The sequence below is a fragment of the Cydia strobilella genome, chromosome Z (genome assembly GCF_947568885.1).
Source record: "Cydia strobilella chromosome Z, ilCydStro3.1, whole genome shotgun sequence".
Lineage (NCBI taxonomy): Eukaryota > Metazoa > Arthropoda > Insecta > Lepidoptera > Tortricidae > Cydia > Cydia strobilella.
In genome coordinates, this window is record NC_086068.1 from 50,527,948 (window position 1) to 50,553,608 (window position 25,661).

At 36.9% G+C, this 25,661-nt stretch overlaps 2 protein-coding genes across 2 annotated transcripts in view; one reads left to right on the top strand and one right to left on the bottom strand.

Moving 5' to 3' along the window:
- Positions 1–413: 413 nt before the first annotated feature.
- LOC134753815 (AP-3 complex subunit mu-1) lies at positions 414–8,052 on the top strand. The gene is made up of 10 exons (XM_063689758.1): positions 414–561; positions 706–793; positions 2,852–2,995; positions 3,712–3,771; positions 3,873–3,994; positions 4,419–4,578; positions 5,011–5,124; positions 5,394–5,583; positions 6,821–6,972; positions 7,148–8,052. The coding sequence occupies exons 1-10, from the start codon at positions 527–529 to the stop codon at positions 7,331–7,333; spliced, it is 1,251 nt and encodes a 416-aa protein (XP_063545828.1). The 5' UTR covers positions 414–526; the 3' UTR covers positions 7,334–8,052.
- A 3,593-nt stretch (positions 8,053–11,645) lies between these two features.
- The window catches only part of LOC134753783 (short transient receptor potential channel 4-like), a gene marked incomplete at its 5' end in the record, with an annotated part of 35,759 nt that continues 21,743 nt past the window's right edge, over positions 11,646–25,661 (bottom strand). The window contains 8 exons of the mRNA XM_063689723.1: positions 11,646–11,873; positions 14,071–14,223; positions 16,717–16,832; positions 19,362–19,533; positions 19,979–20,128; positions 20,308–20,435; positions 20,667–20,864; positions 23,800–23,956. Coding sequence (XP_063545793.1) covers positions 11,667–11,873; positions 14,071–14,223; positions 16,717–16,832; positions 19,362–19,533; positions 19,979–20,128; positions 20,308–20,435; positions 20,667–20,864; positions 23,800–23,956 — 1,281 coding nt within the window. The remainder of the gene's footprint in view (positions 11,874–14,070; positions 14,224–16,716; positions 16,833–19,361; positions 19,534–19,978; positions 20,129–20,307; positions 20,436–20,666; positions 20,865–23,799; positions 23,957–25,661) is intronic.

The window sequence follows — 25,661 nt, forward strand, 5'->3', positions numbered from 1 at the left end:
ACACACATTACACTCACACGCACACGCGCGCACACACACACACACACACACACACACACACACGCGCGCGCGCGCGCGCGCGCACACTCATATGGACTTGCAAGTCCATCTTCTCATTAGGTTAAATTAAGCTATAAGTAATTACTTTTGTTATTCTCTGATATTGTGTTCATTTTTATTTCTTTAAATTTATATTTATATTTTAAAACCATTTATTACCAATTTTAAGGAAGAGCGGTGCCTCTTAACACAGGTATTTTCTTACTTAAAAAGAGGCACCAACACTTACCTGTATAAGTAATTCTTAAACGAAATAAACAATTTTTCATTTTCATTTTTTCATTCTCATTTTCACTACTAGGTGTCTACTGTCACTGTCACATTTTGACAGTTAGTAGTTAGTAGTAGGATAAGCTGCCACTGCCAGCTTGGTAGAATTTTGTTCGTGCTGTGATACTTTATTAATTTCCAATACACGAATGTTACAAATGAAGTTGTAGTACATATCTTTTTGTTAAGGATCACGATGATTCATAGTTTGTTCATTATTAACCCCTCTGGGTACGTTATTTTATCTTTATTTTGTATTTAATTTCACAAATTAGTTGATCTCCAATCGTATTACAGTTTTTATTGGTAATTTAGGTTTGATTTTTTGTTTTTATAATGCAATATGAAGCAAGACATGTACTTTTTTATTCCCAGGGATGTTTTCCTTGAAAAGCATTGGCGTAGCGTAATTCCAAGATCTGTGTGCGACTACTATTTGGAAGCTCAACGAGCCTCGCCTAATGTAAGTATACATAGTCGTTTTGTTTTAACTGTAACTGTAGCGCCATTAGCATTTTAACTAAACTAGTAAACTGTTAGTGAAGGAACTTTTGACAGGTATTCATTGGGTATATAATATACCTAGTCGGCTCATAAGTTCTGTCATATACATAGTATCAAATAAAATCAAAAGTTTAAGTTTATTCCGTATAATTTGTACAGCGTTTGAAAGCTTATAAACTAGAGAATCTAAATGTATAACATTTATTCAAAATGACCGCCATAATTATCTACACAGGCTTGAAGTCTTCGTGGCCAGTCGTCAATGGATTCACGCACCACTTTCATGTCGATATTGGCCACTGCCGTAGCAAGAGATTTTTTCAGCGAGTCTAGATTTGCATGAGGTTTTGAGCACACCTTTTCCTCTAAATACTGCCATATTTTATAGTCTAAAGGATTAAGATCTGGGCTAGAGGAGGGCCAATCTTCATGCCGTATAAAGTCGATTTTATTGGAGGCGAGCCAGGCTTGTGTAGACTTTGCCTTATGGGCTGGAGCAGAGTCCTGCTGGAAAACCCAATGCTGGTTTAGAAACATCGTATGGGATAGTGGTTTCACAATATTAGTCAACACCGTGTCTTGTTACACTTTGGCACTAGTTTTTACTCCTTTCTCACAAAAATGCATACTAGTGACGCCCGCATAAGAAACTCCCAGCCAAACCATCACAGATGAAGGGTGATGACCTCTTTGAATACGGGGAATGCTATTAGACGCTTCTTTACTATTGCGAGCGTACACTCTATCATTTTGTTTATTACAGTTTTCTTCTATGTCAAAAATTTTCTCGTCCGAAAACAGTATACAACGGTGCTTATTTTTAGCGTACTTCTTCAATAAAGCTTTAGATCTTTTAAGCCTTAAAGCTTTAAGCCGACCATTGAGAAGATGGCCAGTTTTTCGTTTATAAGCACGAAGTCTCAGGTCTTGATTAAGCACTCTTTTCACCGTGTTTTTGCTCAAACCCATCTGGAGGGCCATAACTTTTTGTTTCCTAGCGGGATTTCTGGCAATGCATGCCCTAATTGCTTGTACAACCGCTGGAGTCCTAGCTGTACGCGGACGACCGCTTCTTTTCTTGTCATTTAAACTAGAGACCTCACTGTATCTTTCTATGGTACGATACACAAATCTTAGAGAGAATTTTAAATTTTCAAGTAGCTTAAAAATTTTAGTCGGCGAGTGACCACAACGATATAGTGCAATTATTGCGGTACGGCTATCTTTAACCCTTAAATGCATGATTTTTTGTATAACTTTTTAATAAATTGAAATAGATGTGTCATGTTGTATAGATTGAGGGAATAATATTTTGGATAGCTGCATATTGAGCCACGGACTATCAAATATACAATGCATATATACATCATTATGCATTTAAGGGTTAAGCGTCCACTCCATGTTGAAGAAAACAGAAAATTGCAAAATTATACTACTCAAATATTTAATAAAGATTCGAAATTCAAATGCAGAACGGTTTTTGTTTTAGGAGTTCCAAATTTAAATTTTAAAGGCCAGTGACAGAACTTATGAGCCGACTAGGTATATCTTGGTAGCTTAGGTACACTAGGCACCCTTCCAATTTGATATAATTTAATCTTATTTCAAGAAACAGTGGGAAAAATATACAAGAACTAAGATGCCAATTAATAGGTTGCATATAAGGTGCCATGAATACTTATTTCACCCTGTCCTCATAAGTATTAAAACACTGAGATGTATTTATATTTAGTTGATACTCTATTTTATCCACTGCACATTGTTCAGTGTTTGCTATCCTGTCCTGTATGTAAATGTTTTTACTGTCCTTAGCTAGCTTACAAATACAGTGGTGGCAGAATAACAGCGTCTGTTGCTGGAAGTCTTTAGGGCTGCTGTGCCCTGAAGCCTTTTTGGCATAGACATTAGCTGAGCCACTTTCCTTTTCAATTAGTTTGTATTATCGTGTACTTTTATTATGTACCTATGTTCAAACTTTTTGAATAAACATCTTTTATTATTATTATTATGTTTTAAGGATGTGCCTCCGGTTCTGGCGGCGCCCCATCACTACCTTATCTCCATTCAGCGAGGAGGCGTGGCTCTTGTGGCAGTGTGCCAGCAGGAGGTGGCACCGCTCTTTGTCATTGAGTTCCTACACAGGGTCGTAGACACTTTCCAGGTATGCATACAACATACACCCCAAGGGCCAATCAAGCCAGGGTAATACAGATATAACATAAAAAATTTCTACTTTTTAACATTGTTACATCTACCAACCACAATTTTATAGTATTAAAATGCACCAAACTTTATTTTAAATGTATCTTTGGCATCACAGTGGCAGCCAAAGTGGCCAAATAAATCACAAAGGTGTGTTCTGGTTTATGGTATTAAGTCAAATAGCTCGACATGTTTCGATCCAATTTACGAGGTTCCTCTTCACAGAGCAACGACACGTCTTAACTGGTCGAGGGCGCGCCGTGTACTAGCCTGTGTACTGGGCGTGGGTTTAAAATAATTTAACTCTCAAATTGTACAAATTGTCTGAATAAAAGGCATATATTATTATGTACTTATAATGCTCTCTTCATGCTAGTAGTATGTATGACAACAGTTTGTTTTAAAATTCGTGTCACTGCTATGCTATTAACTATATAATAAAATGACAATATATACAATAAAATGTCCCTCCAATATCTAGTCCCAATATTGTATATGTATAAGAAGTTTTGTAAGAGCACACAATCCAATATATTTTACTGAGACCACACACTTATTTACGTAGCAAATTGGATGATATTTTTCACTTTAAATTCCTGTATTGAAAGTTTGCTACTCTTTGGCTATAACTTATGAAACAGCTGCTTGATATTACATTATGTTGCTCTTTTCCAGGATTACTTTTCTGATTGCACAGAGACTATAGTCAAAGAAAATTATGTTGTTGTGTATGAGGTGAGAATGAAGAATCCATTTTATAGATTTTAATACAATCAATTTTAAATATTGTACTTACCTTTTTAATATCTACTTACAATTTTTTTTTTTCATTACAGCTCCTTGATGAAATGTTGGATAATGGGTTTCCTCTGGCAACTGAAAGCAACATTCTAAAAGAACTGATCAAGCCACCAAATATTTTAAGGACTATAGCCAATACTGTTACCGGAAAATCCAAGTATGCATAAGGGGTTTTAAATTATATACTAGTATTATCTACTTTATATTTTGTTTAAGAGTAAAATTCAGAAATAGAATAGGATGGTTAGATCAAAATTAGGTTTATATATTCAAGATAGGAGCAAGCAAGAGGTGGGACATTTTCTTACAATGAAGATAGTAAGAAATAAAGACTGACTTATGGTTGATTCAGCTAGTGTACATACAAGAAGTGGCGTACTGGCGTATCGTAAACTAATCTAGCCGAGGGCGAAGTCGCATCTGGGAGGCCCTTTTATGTGCGAGGCCGTGGGCGAGGGTCCACTTCGCCCACGCCACCGCATACAAGTTATTATATTATTCTCTCTAATAAGTATATGAACTGAATACAGAAGTAACAAGTGAGTGTTGCTAAATTATACGCTACTTGATAATGTTGGCAGCGTGTCCTCGATCCTGCCATCGGGCCAGTTGTCCAACGTGCCGTGGCGGCGCTCGGGCGTGAAATACGCCAACAACGAGGCCTACTTCGACGTCGTAGAGGAGGTGGACGCCATCATCGACAAGAGTGGCGCCACCGTCTCTGCTGAGATACAGGGCTATGTAAGTGCACGTTTTATATAACAAAGTATACAGTTAACATCAAATAGAAAGTGGCAACCAAAGTGGCCAATTATATATCAACACACCTTTTTTACCATAGAAATAGGGATGTGTTGCGATATATTTTTTCAATATGGCTGCTATCTATTTGATGCTGACTGTACTTTGTTTTCCACTAGCGTTGCTAGAGTATTCCACTAGCATGTGTGTTGCTTACTAAATGCTTTTCTTTAGTATACATTTTTGGTCTGAAACCATTAAATTTTGAAGCCAAAACTGAGTAGTGTTAGGTAAGCGACTGAGCTAAAACAAATATGTTGGGTAATAAATAACAATTTTTGCTACCAAAATGTGCATTGAATGAAATAATGAGAAAGTTTAATTTGCTTAATTTTTTTTATTTGTTACCTATTTATATTGTTACAATTCCAGATTGACTGCTGCATCAAATTAAGTGGCATGCCGGATTTGACGCTCACTTTCGTAAACCCGCGCCTGTTCGATGATGTCTCGTTTCATCCTTGCGTGAGATTTAAACGATGGGAGGTACCTACAACATTTCAAATATTTGATGCTGATGTTACTGCTTCTCCTTCCAATATTAAATCTTTTACACAATCCCAATTTTCACAAAAGAAATCCTAACTGGAGCAATTTTTCTTTCTGGTAATATTTTCTTTGTCATAAATCGCATTACAGCTATACAAATTATAACTATTCCTCTTTGGATAAGTAGTTTATGTAGTTTTTGAGCTGATTGAATGGATCTTAACTCGAAAGGACCTTATAAAAATAATTTATATTTGTTATTACAGTCTGAAAGAATCTTATCGTTCATCCCTCCGGACGGCAACTTCCGTCTGATGTCGTACCACATCGGGTCCCAGAGTGTGGTGGCCATACCCATATACGTGCGACACAACTTGATGCTACGCTCGAACGGGGACCAAGGGCGGCTCGACCTGACCGTCGGACCAAAACAGACGATGGGCAGAACTCTAGAGAGTATGTATACGAGGACCTTTTAATCGAAGCCTAGAAAATAATACAATAATCTATCTAATATTTTATGAAATAAAACTATGAAAACGGATTATATCATGTATATTCAGTTTATAATATACATCCCGACGTTTCGAACCCTTTACAGCGTTCGTGGTCAACGGGTAACTGAGGAAAAAACTACAAAGTGCAAAAATGCCCACATACTAAAAATAATGAACCATCATAGACTATAAACTTTAAGGCTGGTTGTACATGCAAAATCGGTTCATAAGGCTAGTTATACACTACAATTATTTTCAAGTAAAGATATATATATATACACGCGATAAAAACTACGCCGGCTCCAACCCTACACCTCGGACCCGAGAAGATTTAATTCATAGTTTTATTTCATGAGTAACTATCGCGGTAACCGAAGACAATATTATCGTAACATTTTAATTAAACCGAAGACAATATTATTTAAAATTGATTTGTTTATTCAATAAATTTCAGTATAACAAAAAAAAAAAACCAATAACAACTTAAGACTAAACTTAAGCCTAGTCAAAAAGTCCCCCCCCCCCCCAGTTGTCCCTGGCGCAAAGGTGCCCATCACACTAGCCGCGTTACCACGTTGAATTGCGATGGACAACCTTTGCACTAGGTACGAACCCGCGCGGGCGTCAGACCCCTTCTCCCTAATATCCTAACATTTTAATTTATGTTCTAGGTTCTAAAAACATATCAAATATTCATGCTATCTGACATATTCAAACTGCTAAATAATGAATATGGCCCATAACTACCAGGCGGATAGCCAATATATGAAGTTTATATGTTCTTAGGTCTCCTTGCTTTTGAATATAACATTTTTATGGAACTACAGTTTGTACACATGTAATGCTCGTTCATTTGTAAAAGAAAGGTTTGTAAAAGAGATGTAGAATCATATTCACGCAAATACGGCAAAGTGAACATTGAGGACCTACAAAAGCAAAAGATAACGGAAAACCTATAAAACGGATTCTAACGGAACAAACCAGATCTGTAAATTATAATAATACCGAAATAATATGTAAAAAACTTAATTTTCTTGTACAGTCAGCTAAGCCATTAGATTTGACACATTTGTATGACTGACCCCCTGACCCCCCCGCCCCTCCTCCTGCATAGAAACTTGTTTTCAGGGGGTCAGTAATAGACACTTTTCAAAAAATATTCTAGTGTTTTCTTATTCGTTGTTGGTCAATTTCAGATGTTGCATTAGAGATCTGCATGCCGAAGTGTGTTCTGAACTGCTCGCTGACCGCGAACCAGGGCAAGTACTCGTACGACCCGGTCAGCAAGGTGCTGCTGTGGGACATCGGACGTATAGAGCTACCGAAGTTGCCAAATATTAGAGGAACTGTGAGTAACAACTACAACTAACGCTACCTATTCTTGACGCTGCCTTATACGTCATATTTTCGACACGATTTGCTGCGTATTTTTAATTGTGTAACCGGTTCTTTTTTATATCTAGTTTCATTACAATATGACTACTCCATGATACTATTTATTAACCATCTTCTTTTTGTATCAGGTATCAGTGGCGTCAGGCGCGGACACGACAGGCGCGACGCCCAGCGTGAACGTTCACTTCACGATACCCCAGCTGGCCGTCTCCGGGCTGCGCGTCTCGCGGCTCGACATGTACGGCGCCAAGTACAAGCCGTTCAAGGGCGTCAAGTACGTCACGAAGGCGGGCAAGTTCCACGTGCGCATGTGATGCGAACCCAACCCGGACCTGGCGTGGCTCTTCCTCAGGTTGCTGTGACCCGACTAAACGAATATGAACCTGCAAGTATCCTTTATATACAAGCCGAGTAAGTTGAGCCGTTCTTAGCGTCAAGTACGTCACGAAGGCGGGCAAGTTCCACGTGCGCATGTGATGCGAACCCAACCCGGACCTGGCGTGGCTCTTCCTCAGGTTGCTGTGACCCGACTAAACGAATATGAACCTGCAAGTATCCTTTATATACAAGCCGAGCAAGTTGAGCCGTTCATTCGCGTCAAGTACGTCACGAAGGCGGGCAAGTTCCACGTGCGCATGTGATGCGAACCCAACCCGGACCTGGCGTGGCTCTTCCTCAGGTTGCTGTGACCCGACTAAACGAATATGAACCTGCAAGTATCCTTTATATACAAGCCGAGCAAGTTGAGCCGTTCATTAGCGTCAAGTACGTCACGAAGGCGGGCAAGTTCCACGTGCGCATGTGATGCGAACCCAACCCGGACCTGGCGTGGCTCTTCCTCAGGTTGCTGTGACCCGACTAAACGAATATGAACCTGCAAGTATCCTTTATATACAAGCCGAGCAAGTTGAGCCGTTCATTCGCGTCAAGTACGTCACGAAGGCGGGCAAGGTCCACGTGCGCATGTGATGCGAACCCAACCCGTACCTGGCGTGGCTCTTCCTCAGGTTGCTGTGACCCGACTAAACGAATATGAACCTGCAAGTATCCTTTATATACAAGCCGAGCAAGTTGAGCCGTTCATTAGCGTCAAGTACGTCACGAAGGCGGGCAAGGTCCACGTGCGCATGTGATGCGAACCCAACCCGTACTTGGCGTGGCTCTTCCTCAGGTTGCTGTGACCCGACAAAACGAATATGAACCTGCAAGTATCCTTTATATACAAGCCGGGCAAGTTGAGCCGTTCATTAGCGTCAAGTACGTCACGAAGGCGGGCAAGTTCCACGTGCGCATGTGATGCGAACCCAACCCGGACCTGGCATGGCTCCTAAATGTAATTTCTAAGCGTGATATGTATGAACCGAACCTGCGAAAATAAGCTGAATAAGTTTTAGGGGGCGATTTATTCTTATTAATAGTTATGTTTCGCGTTGGCTTGGCTAGTAAAGGTCTATTCGCCCATTAATCTATGTACATATGGACATGGCATGACGGCAGTCTCTTATTAATAGGCGTCATACGTTTAGGCATGGAATTCTAGATAGAGTAATATAATTCGTGCCAGCATCCCTGCATGGGGCGGGTCGACGTTGTCCAACGTGTTTTGTGAAATTGTAAGGTAAAAAATATGATATAACATAACCGCGTTAACAATATAGCGGTGTATTTAACATAAAACGGAATAATTTGGAAATCATAAATTTGCCCTAGTAATAATAGAGCTCTGGCAACCTTACTGACCGGCAGGAACACAACACTATGAGTAGGGTCTAGTGTTATTTGGCTGCGGTTTTCTGTAAGGTGGAGGTAATTCTCCACTTGGGCTCTGCTCTAAATCTGGAATGACATCCGCGGTGCTGTGCCCTACCACACAAAGCGAGATGTCATTCACAGCGCCCATACCTCTCTTTTGGACGTAGATTAAGGACATACCCGGGTCCTCCATTTTGTGAATAGGCTGTTATTTAAAGCCACAACCCATAAGATGGTTAGAGAGATATAAAAATTAAAGAATATTAAAGTTAAATATCATATGAAATAAAATAGAGGAGAAAGATATTTGGAAATAGAAATAATTTTACATCTGAAAATAAATGTATTAGTCAAGTAGGTAAGTAACGTGGGTAAGTTAATTTATAATTATAAAGGTGCGCTTCACTCTGTCTTCTGTATTGATTTGAGTAATTTTTAGTTATTCGTAAACGTCTGTTAAATCTAAAGGGGCCCAGTGACTATCAGTCTGCCGGTCGATAACGGTCTGTCAGTTAGACCAAAAAGTTGACAGTTCCGAACAACTGACAGGCCGATATCGTCCAGCAGACTGATAGTCAGTGGGCCCCTATACATGTTGTTGATAATCATCCGTCATTTTGACTTCTGTATTTAATAGTAAGTAATTTGTTAGTAAGATCAAAGAGAATAGGGGATATTACTGCAATGTTCTGCCACCAGAGTGCAGTACTAGCCTTTTTAGTAAACCATAGAGTAACTTATACATACTGTATCTTTAACAGGTTTTTGACAAGTTTTCAGAGATAATAAAATATGACATTGATGCACCAAGGCGGTTTGTTTACAAGGAACCTATCGGGAAACACGAATCCGAAATTTCAAGTGACAGAGATGTTAGATAACGAAATTTCTATTTTCTTGTTTTGCGATAGACCCTCAGATTGTGGTAGTGGCGCCCCCTGCGCAGAGTTTCGCGTAATATTCCCTATTTTCATGTACTTGTTGATTATTATAGTTTTATCTAATTTAGATCAGCATATTATGTAATCATAAGGTGAATGTTATACAAAATATCCGAATGTCGTATTCTACATAATACTTAATGTCAACTTTTTACACTAGGCTAGATTATATCTGCATATATGGAATTTTTAGGCACTAGGCACGAATGATTTGTATTCTTTCGTTTCCAATAATTCTGAAAATTGCTAATTATAACGGTTTTATAACTTAACTCTCGTTTTACTTTACCCTCATTGGAGTCAGAATAAATAATAGGGTTTTGGTCCGATCCCCTGAGGATCCTCTAAAGCGAGGTTTAGACTACCAAGAACTTGCATGCAATTTACGTTACATTGCCGACTACTAAGGCAAAATGCATTCAAAATGTTTATCAGATACCGCAATGTAATGAAAATTGCATGCAATGAAAATTGCTAGTCTTAACCTCGCTTAAGGATCTATTGATTCGATACCTAACCTAATTAGGTGCAAAAGAAGACTCAATCACACGTATGCAGATACTGTGAGACACTGCAGATACAATAGCCTTTGATCAAACATAGAATTTTCCTGGTAAGAATGAGTGCTTCACAAAATCAGCACTAATTTGAAATGTCATGTCATGTAGGTCATTTGATTGTTGACTGTTTTCTGCAAGGGCCTGACACTCTTTGATAGAGAAAGATAGTCTTATTGCGATTCCTATATGAGGAAAGAGAAAATAGTGCCATGCTTTGTCCTTATCACCGACCGGGTTTTTTTTTTCATGGTCGGGTTATGGTAGCATAGGTAGGAGGCGATGGTGAAATACTGAAATTTATAAGAGTGAAAGAGAAAAAGGATTATGCTGCCATACATTAACCTGTCAATACATGAATATGTCTTTCTCTTACCCCTGGTCGCTCGGTTTCATGTCTATAACTACTATACTATGTCTATGGGTAAGTACCTATGGACCTATGGGATATGGGATGCATGCAGAGTTACTGCCTTTCAACTTTGAGTAGCATCAGTGTCAAATCATTAACAAAAAAAAAAAAAATTTAACTGTTAATTTTTTTATAAAGAACAAGAATTTCAACATTCCTAGCTCCAATCTTATATTTTTAAGATTATATGGGCTAAGGGATATGGGGATGCAACCCCTGCTTACATTATTAAATTTTAATTAAATATTTTACACATTTATACATTTATGTTTATCAGCGCTTTTTTAACAATAGCCTTAATATTACTAGGTTTCTTAATTATATCTTCAATTACATCTCTGGGAAAGCTGTTTAGAGTTTTTGGCACGTATGAGGACCAAGTCCTATTACTATATACATTATTATTCTTAGTAGTCATGAAATTAGGTTCATTGGGTAAACTGCGAAGGTTATTTTGTCTACTATATCTATTCAGCTCTCCCAAACGATGCTTGTATTCCAGGATTACAGCCAGTTTAGCCTTATCAAATCGATTCATATTTTCCTCATGACATATAATTAGTATATCTTGTCCTCTTTTGTGTCACAGTTCATGGTGTCACTAACAATATATTTGAGAATGCACGTACTACTTATAATATAAGTTTTATAGGTAGGTATGTTATACCACAGTCTATAAAACAATACAGTCATTCGACGAAGCCGTCTAGACAGGGCAATCGTGCGGGGTGTGAGGGGGCGAGGGGTGCGCCACGCGCACCCGAGCTGCATACATTCGCCATTGTTAGTAGCTCGGTACACGTCAGTCGTCGGTCCACTGTATACTTTATACAATGTGGTTACACGTGTATGAATTGTAAGTAGGCTATAAATCGGTGGCCTGGCACTTCGGATTAGGTATATCGGAGTTGCCAATGATTGGAGAAAATAAACGGTTCATTTGGGGAGAAAAAATACAGTAAAATATTGGTTAGCTTATTTAATATTAATTTTTATCGGTGGTACCCGGCGGTTGCAAGTTTTCGAGTAATGATTTTATACAGGACAACTCGCGGCGCAGCGTATCCAGATCTCGTCCGCTCGCTCGGTCTTCGCTCTGGAGCGCTAAGCGCTTCTCCCTAAAGTATCTTTGAACCAGAACTGTCATCAATGCCGCGTATTCGGTGTTCACGTGTGAATCTTTGCCACACTCCTGCGGACCAAAATACTGTGTTAGCGTAGCAATTCATTTGCTTCGGACGGCAGCTGTCGAGTCGCTGTGCCGTGGCCCATAGAACATTGTGTTAATTCGTACGTTCGAGCGACGTTAGCGACCGCTGCCAGCGTAGGAGGAATTCAAGCCTTATTAGGTACAAATTGCATACCTACGACTACGAGTACTACACACGTACTCGTATACTTATATTACTTATATACAAATGTGGTGATCACATGAAAAGCTACTTGAGTGCAGCAGGCGCTTTCGCTGCTGCTAACGATGCTCCAATTAAAAACTGTTATCCAAAGTTTCGAGACATACTATATGCCTTTAGCAATTGCTCCCTTAACCCCCTTGATTACGACACAGAAGTGTAATTAAACTGAATTTTTCTTAGGTTGATAAAGACTAAGTACATAATATCAATTCGTCCTTGATAATAATAATAGTTGTATAATTACTAAATAAGCGTAGGTAATGATGTGTTTCTGAATCTAAGTATTTATATTTAAATTTTGGAGTGTAAATTGTAACTCCCCTGTGTAACACCCATGACAAAGAGTCAAGTCAATAATATATTCTTTATTTAAATAGGCCTAGCAACACAAATATTACCTACATATCAGAGCAATTTATTGATGCATGCCCAGAACCAACGAGTAATTAATAAATTAGACAGTTGAAGTATACTCGTATGTATGTCGTGTCGGCTGTACGGTACGGCCCTGGATATTTGGCGATGCGATGCGGCAACCTCATACATATAAGAAGTAAGGGCAACCCTCTATCTCAAAAGTAGACCTTTGACAATTTATAAATTGAATTACAAATTAACAATTGCAATTACTTATTACAAATAATTGTAAAACGTAATTTCATTTTCAATTAAAAAGTACAATTACAAAATGTAATTATAGTTGGTCAAACTAAATTGTCAGTAAATAAGAACAAAAAAAACTATAGGTATATTCATCCTTTTCTTTTGGGTGCTAGTATGTACTAGTGTAAAACAAAGATAGTATGATTCTCTCTGTCTATGTTTGAAATGAGACAGACCTTTGACAAGCTATATTAATTGAATTACTAATGACATTTTGTAATTAATTACTTTATTCAATTAAAATTACTTTTGTTTGATAAAATTTTGATCATCTTTATGTCGCATATCATCTTAAAACTATGAATGAGCGTTGACTAACCTTCCAATGTTTAAAAAAAATGAGTGACTTTATTGCGAGGTTTTGTACAAGGGGGAAATCCCCACTTATGTACTTAAACTTATTTGCTTAAAATATTATTAATGCGAACTAACGACTATTGGTTAGGCTTCGTCCATATATTACATTACACAAAATTTAGATTTTTTGGACCTTGGATTTTGATAGCACACGCAGTGCAGCTTCTTAGGTACATGCAAATTAGAGCAAACTAATTTCTCGTTGTTTTTTTATAAAAGATGATTTTTTGTTTAATGTTTTTTAAATTTGTTGTTATTATTTTCAAAACATAACTTACGTACCGTAAATAAGTAGTATATACGGAATTCTTGGAGATTATGGATCAAAATAACACATTTGAAATTACTTTGTCAAACCTCGATCTCGTCGAGATTAATCTCGATCTCGAAAGTCTAACGGTCAAGATCTCGAAACACCCTATCTCGATTTAGATTTTTCGTGCGAGATCTCGAATTTTCTTGGTGCGAAATTGCATTCCCTAGGCATGACCCCCCCCCCCCCCCCTGTTGCTATGACGTAAACGGTAATTTAAGAATTGGAAGTAATGAGTAATTTAATTACCAATTAATGCAATTGTAATTTAGTAATTCCAATTGTATTGTATTACATGCAATTTTAATTACATGTATTTAAATTAGTAAATAAAGTACAAAAGTAATTAATTACGCCCAACACTGCCAATACTGCCATATAGCGTCATCTACTTTGGCTGTCAAAGTCAAAGGCACGATATTTTCTTAAGACTTGACACCTGTTTTACAATCTACAATGTACCACTAAGGCGCTATTAATTTATTATCCAAGACGATTCAGGGGAGGGAGTCGTGATGGTTCTTAATCACTAAACGTTTCGTGCGTGCAATACGGCCACTTGGGCACCAACATTTTTGAAGGAAACTTAACTTTGGGTATTATTTTTAATTAAGATTTAAATATTGTAATTGTATATTCACAATATTGGAGTAGCTTGCACAGCATTTGACTGTCGGTTTATTGCGGCATGCTCTGACTAGCAGCCACTCCGCGGCTGCCCGTATGCCGCCCCAAGTCGGGATGAGGTTGTATGGCGACGGCAGCGTGGTCTCGTACATGTAGCTCAGGTACATCTGCAATTGATCTTGTTTTTACTCGACTGTTGATAAATATAGGTAAATAGAGTAAAGGAGACGAATGCGGCACACGCCCTTTTTTCAGTTATTGACAGTACAGTACCACCAAGTTGTTAGTAAATTTGGTTAGTACTGGTGTAGTTAGAATTCTTTAAGGTGTTCGAATTTTTTCCTACGATTCGGACACCTTAAAAATGCTAACTATAGGTAATTATTTTGTTAGGTGGTAACTTATTAAATCTAAATTGAACCCACCCCTTAATCATCCGGAGATTTTTACCTATTGACACAAACAAGATCAAAATAATACATACTGTTTGAGACCCCGTTGGTAAGGCCATGGTAAGGCGATAATCACATTGGATGCGCCGCTCCGGTGTGAGCGGAACATCGTTATATACCTACCTACCCGCTACCTAACCGCGTAACAGGGGGGAATAATCCATTTTATTTATAACTAGCTTTTGCCCGCGACTTCATCTGCGTGGAGCTAATAATTTGGGTAGCTTATTTTTTATCCAATCTGCTTTTTATTGATTCCCCATACAAACTTACACCCCCATTTTCACCCCCTTAAAGGATGACTTCTGGGATAAAAACTACCCCATGTCCTTCCCCGGGACTCAAACTACAAAATCGATTCAGCGGTTTAAGCGTGAAGAGGTAACAGACAGACACACTTTCGCATCTGCGTGTACTTAGTATAGCCTCCTAAGACCCGGGCTTTTAAAATATTACTTGTTAGAAAGACCGAACTAGCTTTTAATAGAACAAAATGGCAACCATTGTTAAGTCCTGACGATTTGAAAATTACAGGTCTCGTTATGACCGAACTACCTATTAAAAGAACAAAATCAATTTTTAAACTTTATTGCGATATTTTAGACCTAAACGCCATTATCTTAGTGTTTATATATTTGTCCCTGTCACACGCGTTGAATGAAACGAAACCAAGTCGCTATATTTGTTCTTAGTGGCCAGCAAAAGGGGACAATGGCAGCATGTGGGAAACAACGTAAGTAAATCCATTAATACTTCATAGTAATATTGGTATTTCTTGCAATTAAAATTGTGTTTTTTTCAAATGAATTAGTAATATTTAACTATAATGTATTATTTTTGACAAACATGCGACGTAAACGATGTTTTTGCAAGGTAATTTAATTTGTTCTTTTAAAAGTGAGTTCGGTTAATAAATGGTATTTCATTCTAGTGCTACGCGACGTGGACATAGTGCAGCTTCTCAATGAATCTGAAATAAAAGACACTGAGGATGGCGAAGGGTCGACTTATCAAGACCCTGAAATAGATGTAGTTTCTGGTCAACGTAGCGATGACCATTATTGATGCGGACTCGTCTAGCTCAGAAAATAAATATTCTTCTGACTCGGAAAATGAGGCTGATTACCCTTCTACCAGCAACCGTCGGGCCAGGACTCAACGTTAAGGAGTTGAGAAGCGAAGCTTTGTGCGTACGCGTGGTGAATTTCTGATTTGGTCGAGGAAATAAAACCAAATAGCTAATTACCCATGCTGTTTACCTATAATTATTACATTAACTACTACATACTAAGCACGAGAGTTCTTTAAAAAGAACAAAAGTATGGATTAGGTGACTTAGTGCAAAAAAAAGTTTCTTTGGTACTGAATAATGTTTGTTCTAGCAAAAATCGTATAGTCGGGTTTGAAACAGATTAAATTGCTGCTATAAGTTCAGGACTCAATGACTACAATACTTTTGATCTTTTTAAAGGACATTCGGTTATAGTGACATCTTCTTCGTAGAATACCCAGGACTCAATTATGAACGCCATTTTGTTCTTTTAGCAGGTACTTGGGACTTAGGAGGATAGTAACCGCAGCTAGAGTAAGAATAGCGCCTGTATAATAGCAATCATTCAATTTGAGCATATGCTTAATTGTTTACAGAAATTATCAGGCATTTCATTAATTATCTCAATTCCACCCCGCTTTTGACGAGGGTCAAGGGATGATGAAGTTAAGGGATGATTTTCGGGATAAAAACTATCCTATGTATTTTTCCAGGACTCCAACTACCTCTATACCAAATTTCAACTAAATCGGTTCAGCGGTTTAAGCGTGAAGAGGTAACACACAGACAGACAGACAGACAGGCTTTCGCATTTTTAATATTAGTATGGATGGATAGTATGGATGGGTTGGGCTAGAGTTACCTCCTGCAGTTGATAGTTATCACAAACAAAAACATAAATGTGAAAACGGGAGTCAAGTATTCCCATTTCTCATTTGTGTTAAGGTGCATTGGGGTAATTTAGTACCCGGGATAATTTTGAAAATGGCTAATATCTACCTACTAAACCTCACCTATTTCATTCTTCATACTTTAGCAACCCTTATCTTGGCATCGTGCTTACTGTTGCTCTAATATAAAGTGCTTCTATTTAGTTTAGTAGATATTAGCAATTTTCAAAATTACCCCGCTTTTGAAGTTACCCAAATGAAACTTACTTCAGTTTTCCCAAAGGTCCACTCGGTGGCAACGTTGTCTATGACGCGCTGGTATGTGTTAGACATTGTCGCTATCAGCATGTTTAGCACAACTATCACGGATATCACTTCGAAACCTGCAACCAATAAGTTTTAATGAAATCTAGTATTTTTTACCTCAGCAGCTCATAATAGCAAGTGAGCAAAACCGCAGGGTCAAGTAGAAATCATTGAACGTTAATACCTACTTAGGTAAATGCCTAAATGCCTTTATTATGATGTGATTGCAGTTTAGGTGTATGACTTGTGTGAGACATAGACAGTGGTTAGAAATGTAAGTGTAATTTTTCATTTCGAAGTTATAAATTGGTAGCTGTATGATGACAGTTCTTAACGTACAAAGTTAAAACACAAAAATAATAAAAATCGACATCACTACATAGTATAAAACAAAGTCGCTTCCTGCTGACTGGTTTGATGTCTGTCCCTATGTATGCTTAGATCTTTAACTACGCAACGGATTTTGATGCGGGTTGTTTTAAATCGATAGAGTGATTCAAGAGGAAGGTTTATATGTATAATACATCAGCATTGCACCGCGGGCGGGTCGCTAGTTATCTATAAAACAAAATGTTTTTTACGATTGTAAGCCACACGCCTTCCAACACCATTTCCTTGACTACCATAATATATATTACTTAGCCTCATGCATTTTAAGCGACGGGTTGGTTGTAAAAGTTAGAGTCAAAAAATCAAAAATCGCACCCAGTTCCAGCCCAAACTCAAACAAGTACCCTTAGTTTATATCTATTGTTTTACATTTTAAGATCACCTTTTGATGTCCAAAATATTTAAATTTTATACCTAACTGGATGAAGAAATTAAAGTTTAACTAAATTGATATACTAATGAACAAGCGTTCAAACAAGTTCTCGTAGAAAAGCTTGAGAACTACGTACGTATGTATTGGTATTGCTTTACTAAGGTTACTCAGGAAAGTGCGGACGTATCTACCGAGCTAGAGCTTTTTAAAAAGGATGTGATTTTTTTTTAGACCGTTTCGAGCATTCCGAGGCTAAAATGATGCCTTTCACCCGAATTAAACACTCTACTTTTCACTTCGAATACGAGGAAAGTAATATGCATGTGTTTTTTTAAAAACATGACTAAGTTTACATTTTAATAGTATTTCTTGAGGGTACTTTCAATTAACAATTTAGGCAAAAGTATTGTAATTTATGGAATGGGGAGTTAAATATCAGAATGGAAATTTTATAACAAATTCATTTAAACCCGAATTTCAATTGCTTATTGTAAAAAAATATAAAAATCGTACTTGGAACGTAAAATGCTCTAGTGCAGACATGTATCATTTTCTGCACACCTTTTAGAACAACAATGACTCTCTTTCAAAGCATCAGAAATGAAAAAGTTGTTTAATGTTATGTTAAGGGTTTAAGTTCCTGCTTTCGTGCTTATCGACATACGTAATTATCCGATTACGGATAAGTTGTGCCCATTATAAAAAGTAAAATATACTTAACACGATAATAACCATGGCTGTGGTCCTGGTAATGTATTTAGGTCATTTAAATTAAATTTACTCAATCGATGAATCATATTACATTACTGCTGTAAATATACAGTTTCTCATCTGGGCGAAAAAGTGGAAACGTTCATCAGGAACAATTCGCTGTCCGTCTATCGAGGTTATTAGGTACGTATTTTATTTCATCTCTTTATTATTCTTTCGTAAGGTATGCTGGGATAAGTGCGGATAATTTAGTTATCTATAAAACTAAGTGTTATTTTTGATTGTAAGCCACCCAACTTCCAACTCCATTTTCTTGGCTTTCATATCACATTTAGTCGTATTTAATAATATTGTTTTTTCAGAAACTTCTGTCATCCCAGCTTTAACAGAACACGGGCGGGCGGACATTTAAATCCCTATAAACGTGTATTGTGTGAAGTAAAAACTGCATCTTGTATGATGCAAAAAAAAAATGTATTTAGGTATGCAGAGTACATTTCATTCTTATTAATAACAAGTATTAACTTTCCGAAAAATCCTTACAATAGTAAAAAAAAACAATATGTCGCAAAATAGTCCGTAAGGTGAATTTGACAAAATTTCGGATGTTTTTTAGGTGGGTTGAGATGTAGTTGTTTTTTTTCTCAGCTTGTGAAGAGGGTAATACAGGGTAAAATGCCCTATATAATTAAATTTTATTATCTTTCTAAACGTCATAGTGAGCGTGTAATGAGTGTTCAAATATAGAAAACAAAATAATTTGACAGCATTATTTTTTTACCTGACGGTGGAAGAACGGACGGGCCTATAATTTCGGCCCTATTCCGGTATCATAGAGTTTACTGTTGCAAAATAACCGGTTTTATTCCCTGAATCATATATAGAAGAATTGGCCTAGCAGTAATACGGGCTATCATATCCGACACGATTTTTATAATTTTGCATTTTCTCAGTCCGATGTTACACCATGCACTCAATATTCAAGAAATTATGGTTGTCAAACTTTTAGGTGTGGGGTCAATGAACCCACGTGGGTTCATTGACCCTACAGGGGGTACACCTAAGTTGAAAGAAGGTAATAAAAGATGCCTTAATAATAAAATAATATGAAAGTGCAGGAATTAATGCTCACATCCGAAACAAATGTATCCGATGCGTTCAGTGTACGTGTGCTGCGCCAGGGGAAGCCTGTCCGAAGAGTTGCGGTTGTCAAGTACCACGTCGGCACTTTCCAGGGGCGACAGGCAGAACAACGCCCAGAACAATGTTTTTAGGGTGTTCGGTAAGCTTACGAATGACGATGCCTGTGCATAATAATATGTAATTCCTATTAAACTCAGCTTGTGACCGAATCAGTTACGATATTCATATAACTTCGTCCATTCGTAACATTTCACAACAGATTCCTTTGCTATACCTACTTCATATTTCCATACTACGGTATAACGTTTTGGTCATTTTAACATTTCAATTTTGCCGGTAGGAGTAGGCGTTTATTTAGCGGGTCTTTCCTAGTTAGCTACGTAGATATCTGTCATAGTCTTTCCAGTGGACTAAAACCTGTTTCTACTAAACACGATAAGTATTATAACATTTATAACAAGAAGAAAACACTTTCACAGGACGAAGGAATGCTACTTTAAGAACCTAAGTAGAACCAATTAATTATATGAAAACACCTGTATTTGATAAACATGATAGCAATAAAGAAATATGAATAAAAAAAGAAATATAAGTTAAATAAGGAACCTGTACAGTTTTCATCCCAGCTTCGTCCTCATAAACCATGCCATCGTAATATTGATAGAAGTGAGCCAAACCTACCGCAAATGCGCTTATTATTATTGCGTACACTTTTAAATACTGATAGATATCAACAGTCATCTTTCCTAGAGACACCTGTGAAAGATTGATGTAATTACAATCGGATTGTATGTACACTTGTTTGTCACTATAATTTAAAATACGATTAAAAATTTAAAGTGTAGGTAACTCACATGAACTTAGTTTGCAGCACAGTCCTACTTATTACGGATCTTAAGGTCATTCTTACCTATGCGTCAGTAAGCTTCACTTACTTGAAGTGGTCCAAGATGGTAATTAAGCTGGCAAAATGACAAGAGTCGGAAGAAAGCAAAAATGGTCGCAAGGCAGAAGGTGCCCTCGGCCAGTAAGGTTGGATCATGTTGGTTCCAATATTTTCGTTCTGTCAAAAACAAGTTGATAAGTCTCCGTTTACCTGGATAAAGTTTTACATTAATCTTTTACATTATATTATTAATAACAAAACCTGTTGGGTTTATTAGCGAATCCCAAAATAAATTTCACTTCGCATACACCTTATTACAAGCAGCTGCATAGATACCTGACCCTGACTATATTATAGATACACTTCAAGGGTAGATCCATCAGTATTATGGTCTCCTGGTTTACTTACCTAGTTCCTCATTTTCCTTAACAGTTTCATACTTGGCAGCAACCCAAAAAGCAAAAGTAAGTGCAAAGAGCAAGAGCATAGTGAGGTCGAAGATGTTCCAAGCGTAAGAAAAATAGCGTCGCGCGCCCTGCACCACGCACTTGCGCAGCGCAGACCAAGCGTAGCCTAGCACAAAGAGCATTAGCGTCGTCTCCGCTCCTGGAAACATTGGAAAGACAAGCGTATCGGTAAAAAATATTGAGTACGTATAAGTACGTATATACCTAAAAATGCGCAAACGGCCATCTAGTAAGCTCTTTAAGTAATAGATACTATAGGACTCATGATCTTCATCAGCAGTTCTACTTTACTAACAGTGTCATCAACTCCCTTGATGAACTGAGGAGTGTCTTTTCAAAAGGGCTTATTTCTCTATGAAATCCATACAAAAATAAACCCTTTTTTAAAGGCCTTAAATAAGCCCTTTTGAAAAGACACTCCTCAACTGACCCGACTCGATTAAAAAGTTTGAATTAAGAACCTCCCTTTTAAAAGCCGGTCAAATAAAATTGAGTCCTAGTGAGTGAGGAATGCATAATCATTTACCTACCACGTAGAGAAAGAAACAGTACACTAATATTGCAAATTCGATTAAGGTCAACCGGGGCAAATGCGTAACTGTTTTTTTAATATTTTTTTACTCTCCTTCAACCCATATTATGAAATACGAGTATTTAATCAGTGTATTGAAACTTTCTTTTGCTGTGTGCTTTCTACAACTCTTTGCCAAGATAATTTGTGAAGTAACTTTTTCGTTGCACTATAATTAAAATATATAGAGGTTTTTTTAAATAACAGAAATTAAGACGCCTTTGTGCCAGTTGGACAAAATGCGTCTTTTTAAAATAATGTATAAACAATTATGATAAGACTTTTTAAAGCTCATGAAACGTGTTCATAATACAGTATTTTAGAAGGTATAATCAATACGAGTACAAGGGGTCAAAAACAGCAATTAACAACTTCAAGTAGAAAATAGTATAATTTAATTGCGTTTACAAATTAGGGACGCATTTACCCAAACCTAATTTCCAGATGTTGTGAAACTTTTTCATTGATTAAAAAACGAATATAAAAAATAAAGATGTTTTATTTATGTGTGGGCGAGTGTTTCTGGTAAAAAAAAAAACTGGAATATCTATTACTTATATTGCAAAGCTTGGCAAACAAGAAGCAAGTTCCGTTCCGCAAGTAACTGGTAACCACAAAATAACTTATAGGCAAGTCACTTTTTGATAATATCACAACCCACTCCAAGAGAGGGACGCATAGAAATAAATTGCTTCTACCTATAACTAAACTAGCGTTATCTAGAAAAAACGTCTACTATCAAATTATTTCATATCCTATCTGATGAATTTAAAGAATTGCATAGACATTAAAAAAAACATTGTTTAACCATTTAATTGAGAATTGTTACTATTCTGTAGATGAATATATAATCAATTGTTAATTAAAATTTAATTTTAATTATTCATTAATGGTATCAAAATGTATTTCAAAATGTATCATGTGCGCATTTTCACTTAAAAGTGTACCATTTACTTTTTTCGAAATCCATCAACTTTTGAGTTATTTCTACTCAGAATCACTCACGATGACTATCGATTTAAAAAGAAAAAAAAATATGTCCCAAAAAATGACAATTATGTCATGAAAATGTGTTCATTTTCATATACATTTTGTATGGACCGTGACAAAACTGACGCTTAAAATTTGTATGAAAAACCGGGGATACTTTTTTTCTTTGTCTTATTCAACAGCACTCGTGATTCTGAGTCTAAATAACCCAAAAGGTGATCGTATTTCGAAAAAAGTAAATAGTACCGTTTTTTCTGAAAACCCCCATGTACAGAACTGCTACTGAATAATCGTAGTGTGTAAGTTTAGCTTTATTCTCTTGGACATAGTTTAGCTAGTTAGTAAGTAAGTAAGTAGTAATATTTGTACGCCAGTCATGGCAAAAACAAGATTTGTTTAATGCAAATAAACGATCATGATTTTTTTTCCAAAACAAATGTATTATTAATACAAATTGTGTTTTCATGTCTCAGTTAATTAATATTGAGCATATTTATTACCAAATATTACCAAATATCTAAAGAAAAACAAGGATGTAAACGGATTTGTAAACACTGTGTAGGTCTGGGGTGAAACTAATTCTCAAAATAGCCAACTATTTGAATAAGATTCGGTAAAACGCCCTCTATGTTACGTGTTGTCCAATTAGTTCTGGCCTTTTTCTCTAGATGGATCCCTGTAGTAACTAATGTTGTTTAAAAAATAACTCTATAATAGACTCAATACCCATAGTGGCAATTACCCCGGTTGACCTTATAATATTTATAGCGCTTCGAACAAAATAGCAGGTATAGGTTAAAAACTTTACTTAAGCTCCCTCTTGCATAATATAGGGGCCGTGCGCGTTGGAGGGTCTGCCATCTTGTGGCCTGAATCGGAAACATGTACATTGACACTTCACGCCAAAGCAAGTGCTGAAATCTATTACCGTTCTCGTACATTTTCTTGTGCATAGTAAGTAGGTTCTGCCATCTTGTGGGCTACATCGAAAAATCTGACGGCTCCTGTGCTGCCCCCTACAGTTCATCATCATCAAATCACGCAATCAGTTGACAAATTCAATGACTAAGCTATGAATACGAGTACAACTTATATTAAATATTTATATATAAAATTTTCTTACGCTTATTGTGAAATATGGGACTACTTACGGGAATAACGGGATAACATTGAAAATACGTGCTACCAAAACTATATGTATTTAAGGAATGAACATCGAAAATATAGACACATGTCAACAGAAGACATAATCATCCTACATGCAGTATGCATACATCAAACTTATGCGATTTTTTTACAAACTGTACACAACTACACACAAGTAGGGCTTTAGTAAAGTTTTTTACCTACAGGTAAGAATAAAATAAATATGTTATGATAACTTAAATCGATTTTGACGAGTAACGCTAACAGTACCAACTCAAACGCTAATCGTTGACCTACAATATTCCTAACAATTAATTGTGATAATCTTGACAACAAATCTCATAGCGAGAGTGAATAAAGCACGAACCAGTATTCGGCGGTCCTCGTTTCTGTTTCGCTTTATCTTGATTAGATATATAGAAGACTAGGGCCAGGAATACGAAGTAGGCGGTGGCGTGGGTAATCAGCTTGTTGAACGGTATCTGGTAGTGGCTAACGAGACGGTGGCACTGGCACGGGGCTGCCTGGAACGTGAGCCGTTTGTACCGAAATATGTGCTGATTGTATCGCTGCGCTTGTCTGGGCGCGGGAGGCACAGGGCACAGAGCACTTGCTTACTACCTACTGCAATCTCTTCAAATCTCTTCTTATCTTTGAATGCAGTTTTGTTTATTTTCAAAAATAAAATAATGTTTCCTTTAAGCAAAATGAGCTAACTTAAGGTTTTGAGGTACGAGTACTTTCAATAATAGTTTCCCTCCAGGGCCCATTCATCCTTTCCACACTGTATATAGCCAACCAAATAAATGTCGACGTTATAGGGAGTGACGTTATATGGAGTTTACACTTTAATAGGGATGAACTCACATGTTGAATTTTATAACAAAATCTAGTAAAATAGATAGCAAATGAGAAATTTATCACAGTAATGTGGATATTAAAATAATATCTGGGAGACCGAGCTTCGCTCGAAAAACATATAAATACTCAAAAATGCGCGTTTTCTCAGAGATAAGACCTAGCTAGATCGATTTTTCGCCCTCGAAAACCCCCATATAGCAATTGTCATCGAAGTCGTTAGAGCCGTTTCCGAGATCCCCGAAATATATGTATATACATATATACAAGAATTGCTCGTATAAGACATGGATGTGATAAAAAAATACAGGATCTAGAAGTTTCAAAATTTTAAGTTTTTTTTAACTCTCAAAAAGGAATAAAATAAGCTACCATTCGATTCCTTGCATTTTATCCAAGATTATATAGCAACTATATGCATAAACGCAATATTTCTCCGACAAAATCGCAATTTTAGTTATTTTCCATACATTCAAGATGGGCTCTCAGTGACCTTGACGTCACGTTCACTTATTATTTTGTGTGGAGCGTTTTGCGAGTGAAGTACGACTGTCGGACTTTGACTATCATTTCTGACTTTTGTCTTGCTTTAATGCAATGGGTCCTATATAGACATTTGATCCCAAAAACAAATCTAATCGATTGATACCATTAATAAAAAGGGTCTAGCAGGCTAAGCGAACAAGAAGTGCCCCCAACGACGGATTTGGTTATTCTTTCAGGTGGTGTACTGGCAGGACCTAAGAACACTACGCTTAATATCAGTCCTCGATCTTCTTTTGTTTTCGAGTTATTCAGGATAATGTAAATAATCAGCGTATCATTGAAAGTGTCATATTTTGTAAACTGTTCAAGTTAGATGAACCAAACAATTATATTTGACAATAATAAAATAGACTACAAAATGCATATTTTAACTTGCATCATGTCCTTAAGTCATTATTTAAAAAAAATATTTTTTAACAAAAGAAAAAAAATTTTTTTTTAAATAAAAGAAAAAAAATGTTTTTTTTATAAATAATGAAGTGGACATTATGCAAGTTAAAAATATGCATTTTGTAGTCTATTTTATTATTGTTAAATATAATTTTGTTTGGTTCATCTAACTTGAACAGTTTACACAAAATATGACACTTTCAATGATACGCTGATTATTTTATATTATCCTGAATAACTCGAAAACAAAAGAAGATCGAGCACTGATATTAAGCGTAGAGTGTTCTTAGGACCTGCCAGTACACCACCTGAAAGAATGACCAAATCCGTCGTTGGGGGCACTTCTTGTTCGCTTAGCCTGCTAGACCCTTTGTCATCAAGTCTATTTTGTAATCTATACATATAATAAAGCGGAAGAGGGTCGAAAGTCTGTAC

Excerpts from the sequence above, each read along its gene's own strand:
- LOC134753815 (XM_063689758.1), top strand. The coding sequence starts at position 527 with ATGATTCATAGTTTGTTCATTATTAACCCCTCTGG. Across the intron at positions 2,996-3,711 it reads GGGTCGTAGACACTTTCCAG|GATTACTTTTCTGATTGCAC; the intron begins GTATGCATACAA and ends GCTCTTTTCCAG. Across the intron at positions 4,579-5,010 it reads CTGCTGAGATACAGGGCTAT|ATTGACTGCTGCATCAAATT; the intron begins GTAAGTGCACGT and ends TTACAATTCCAG.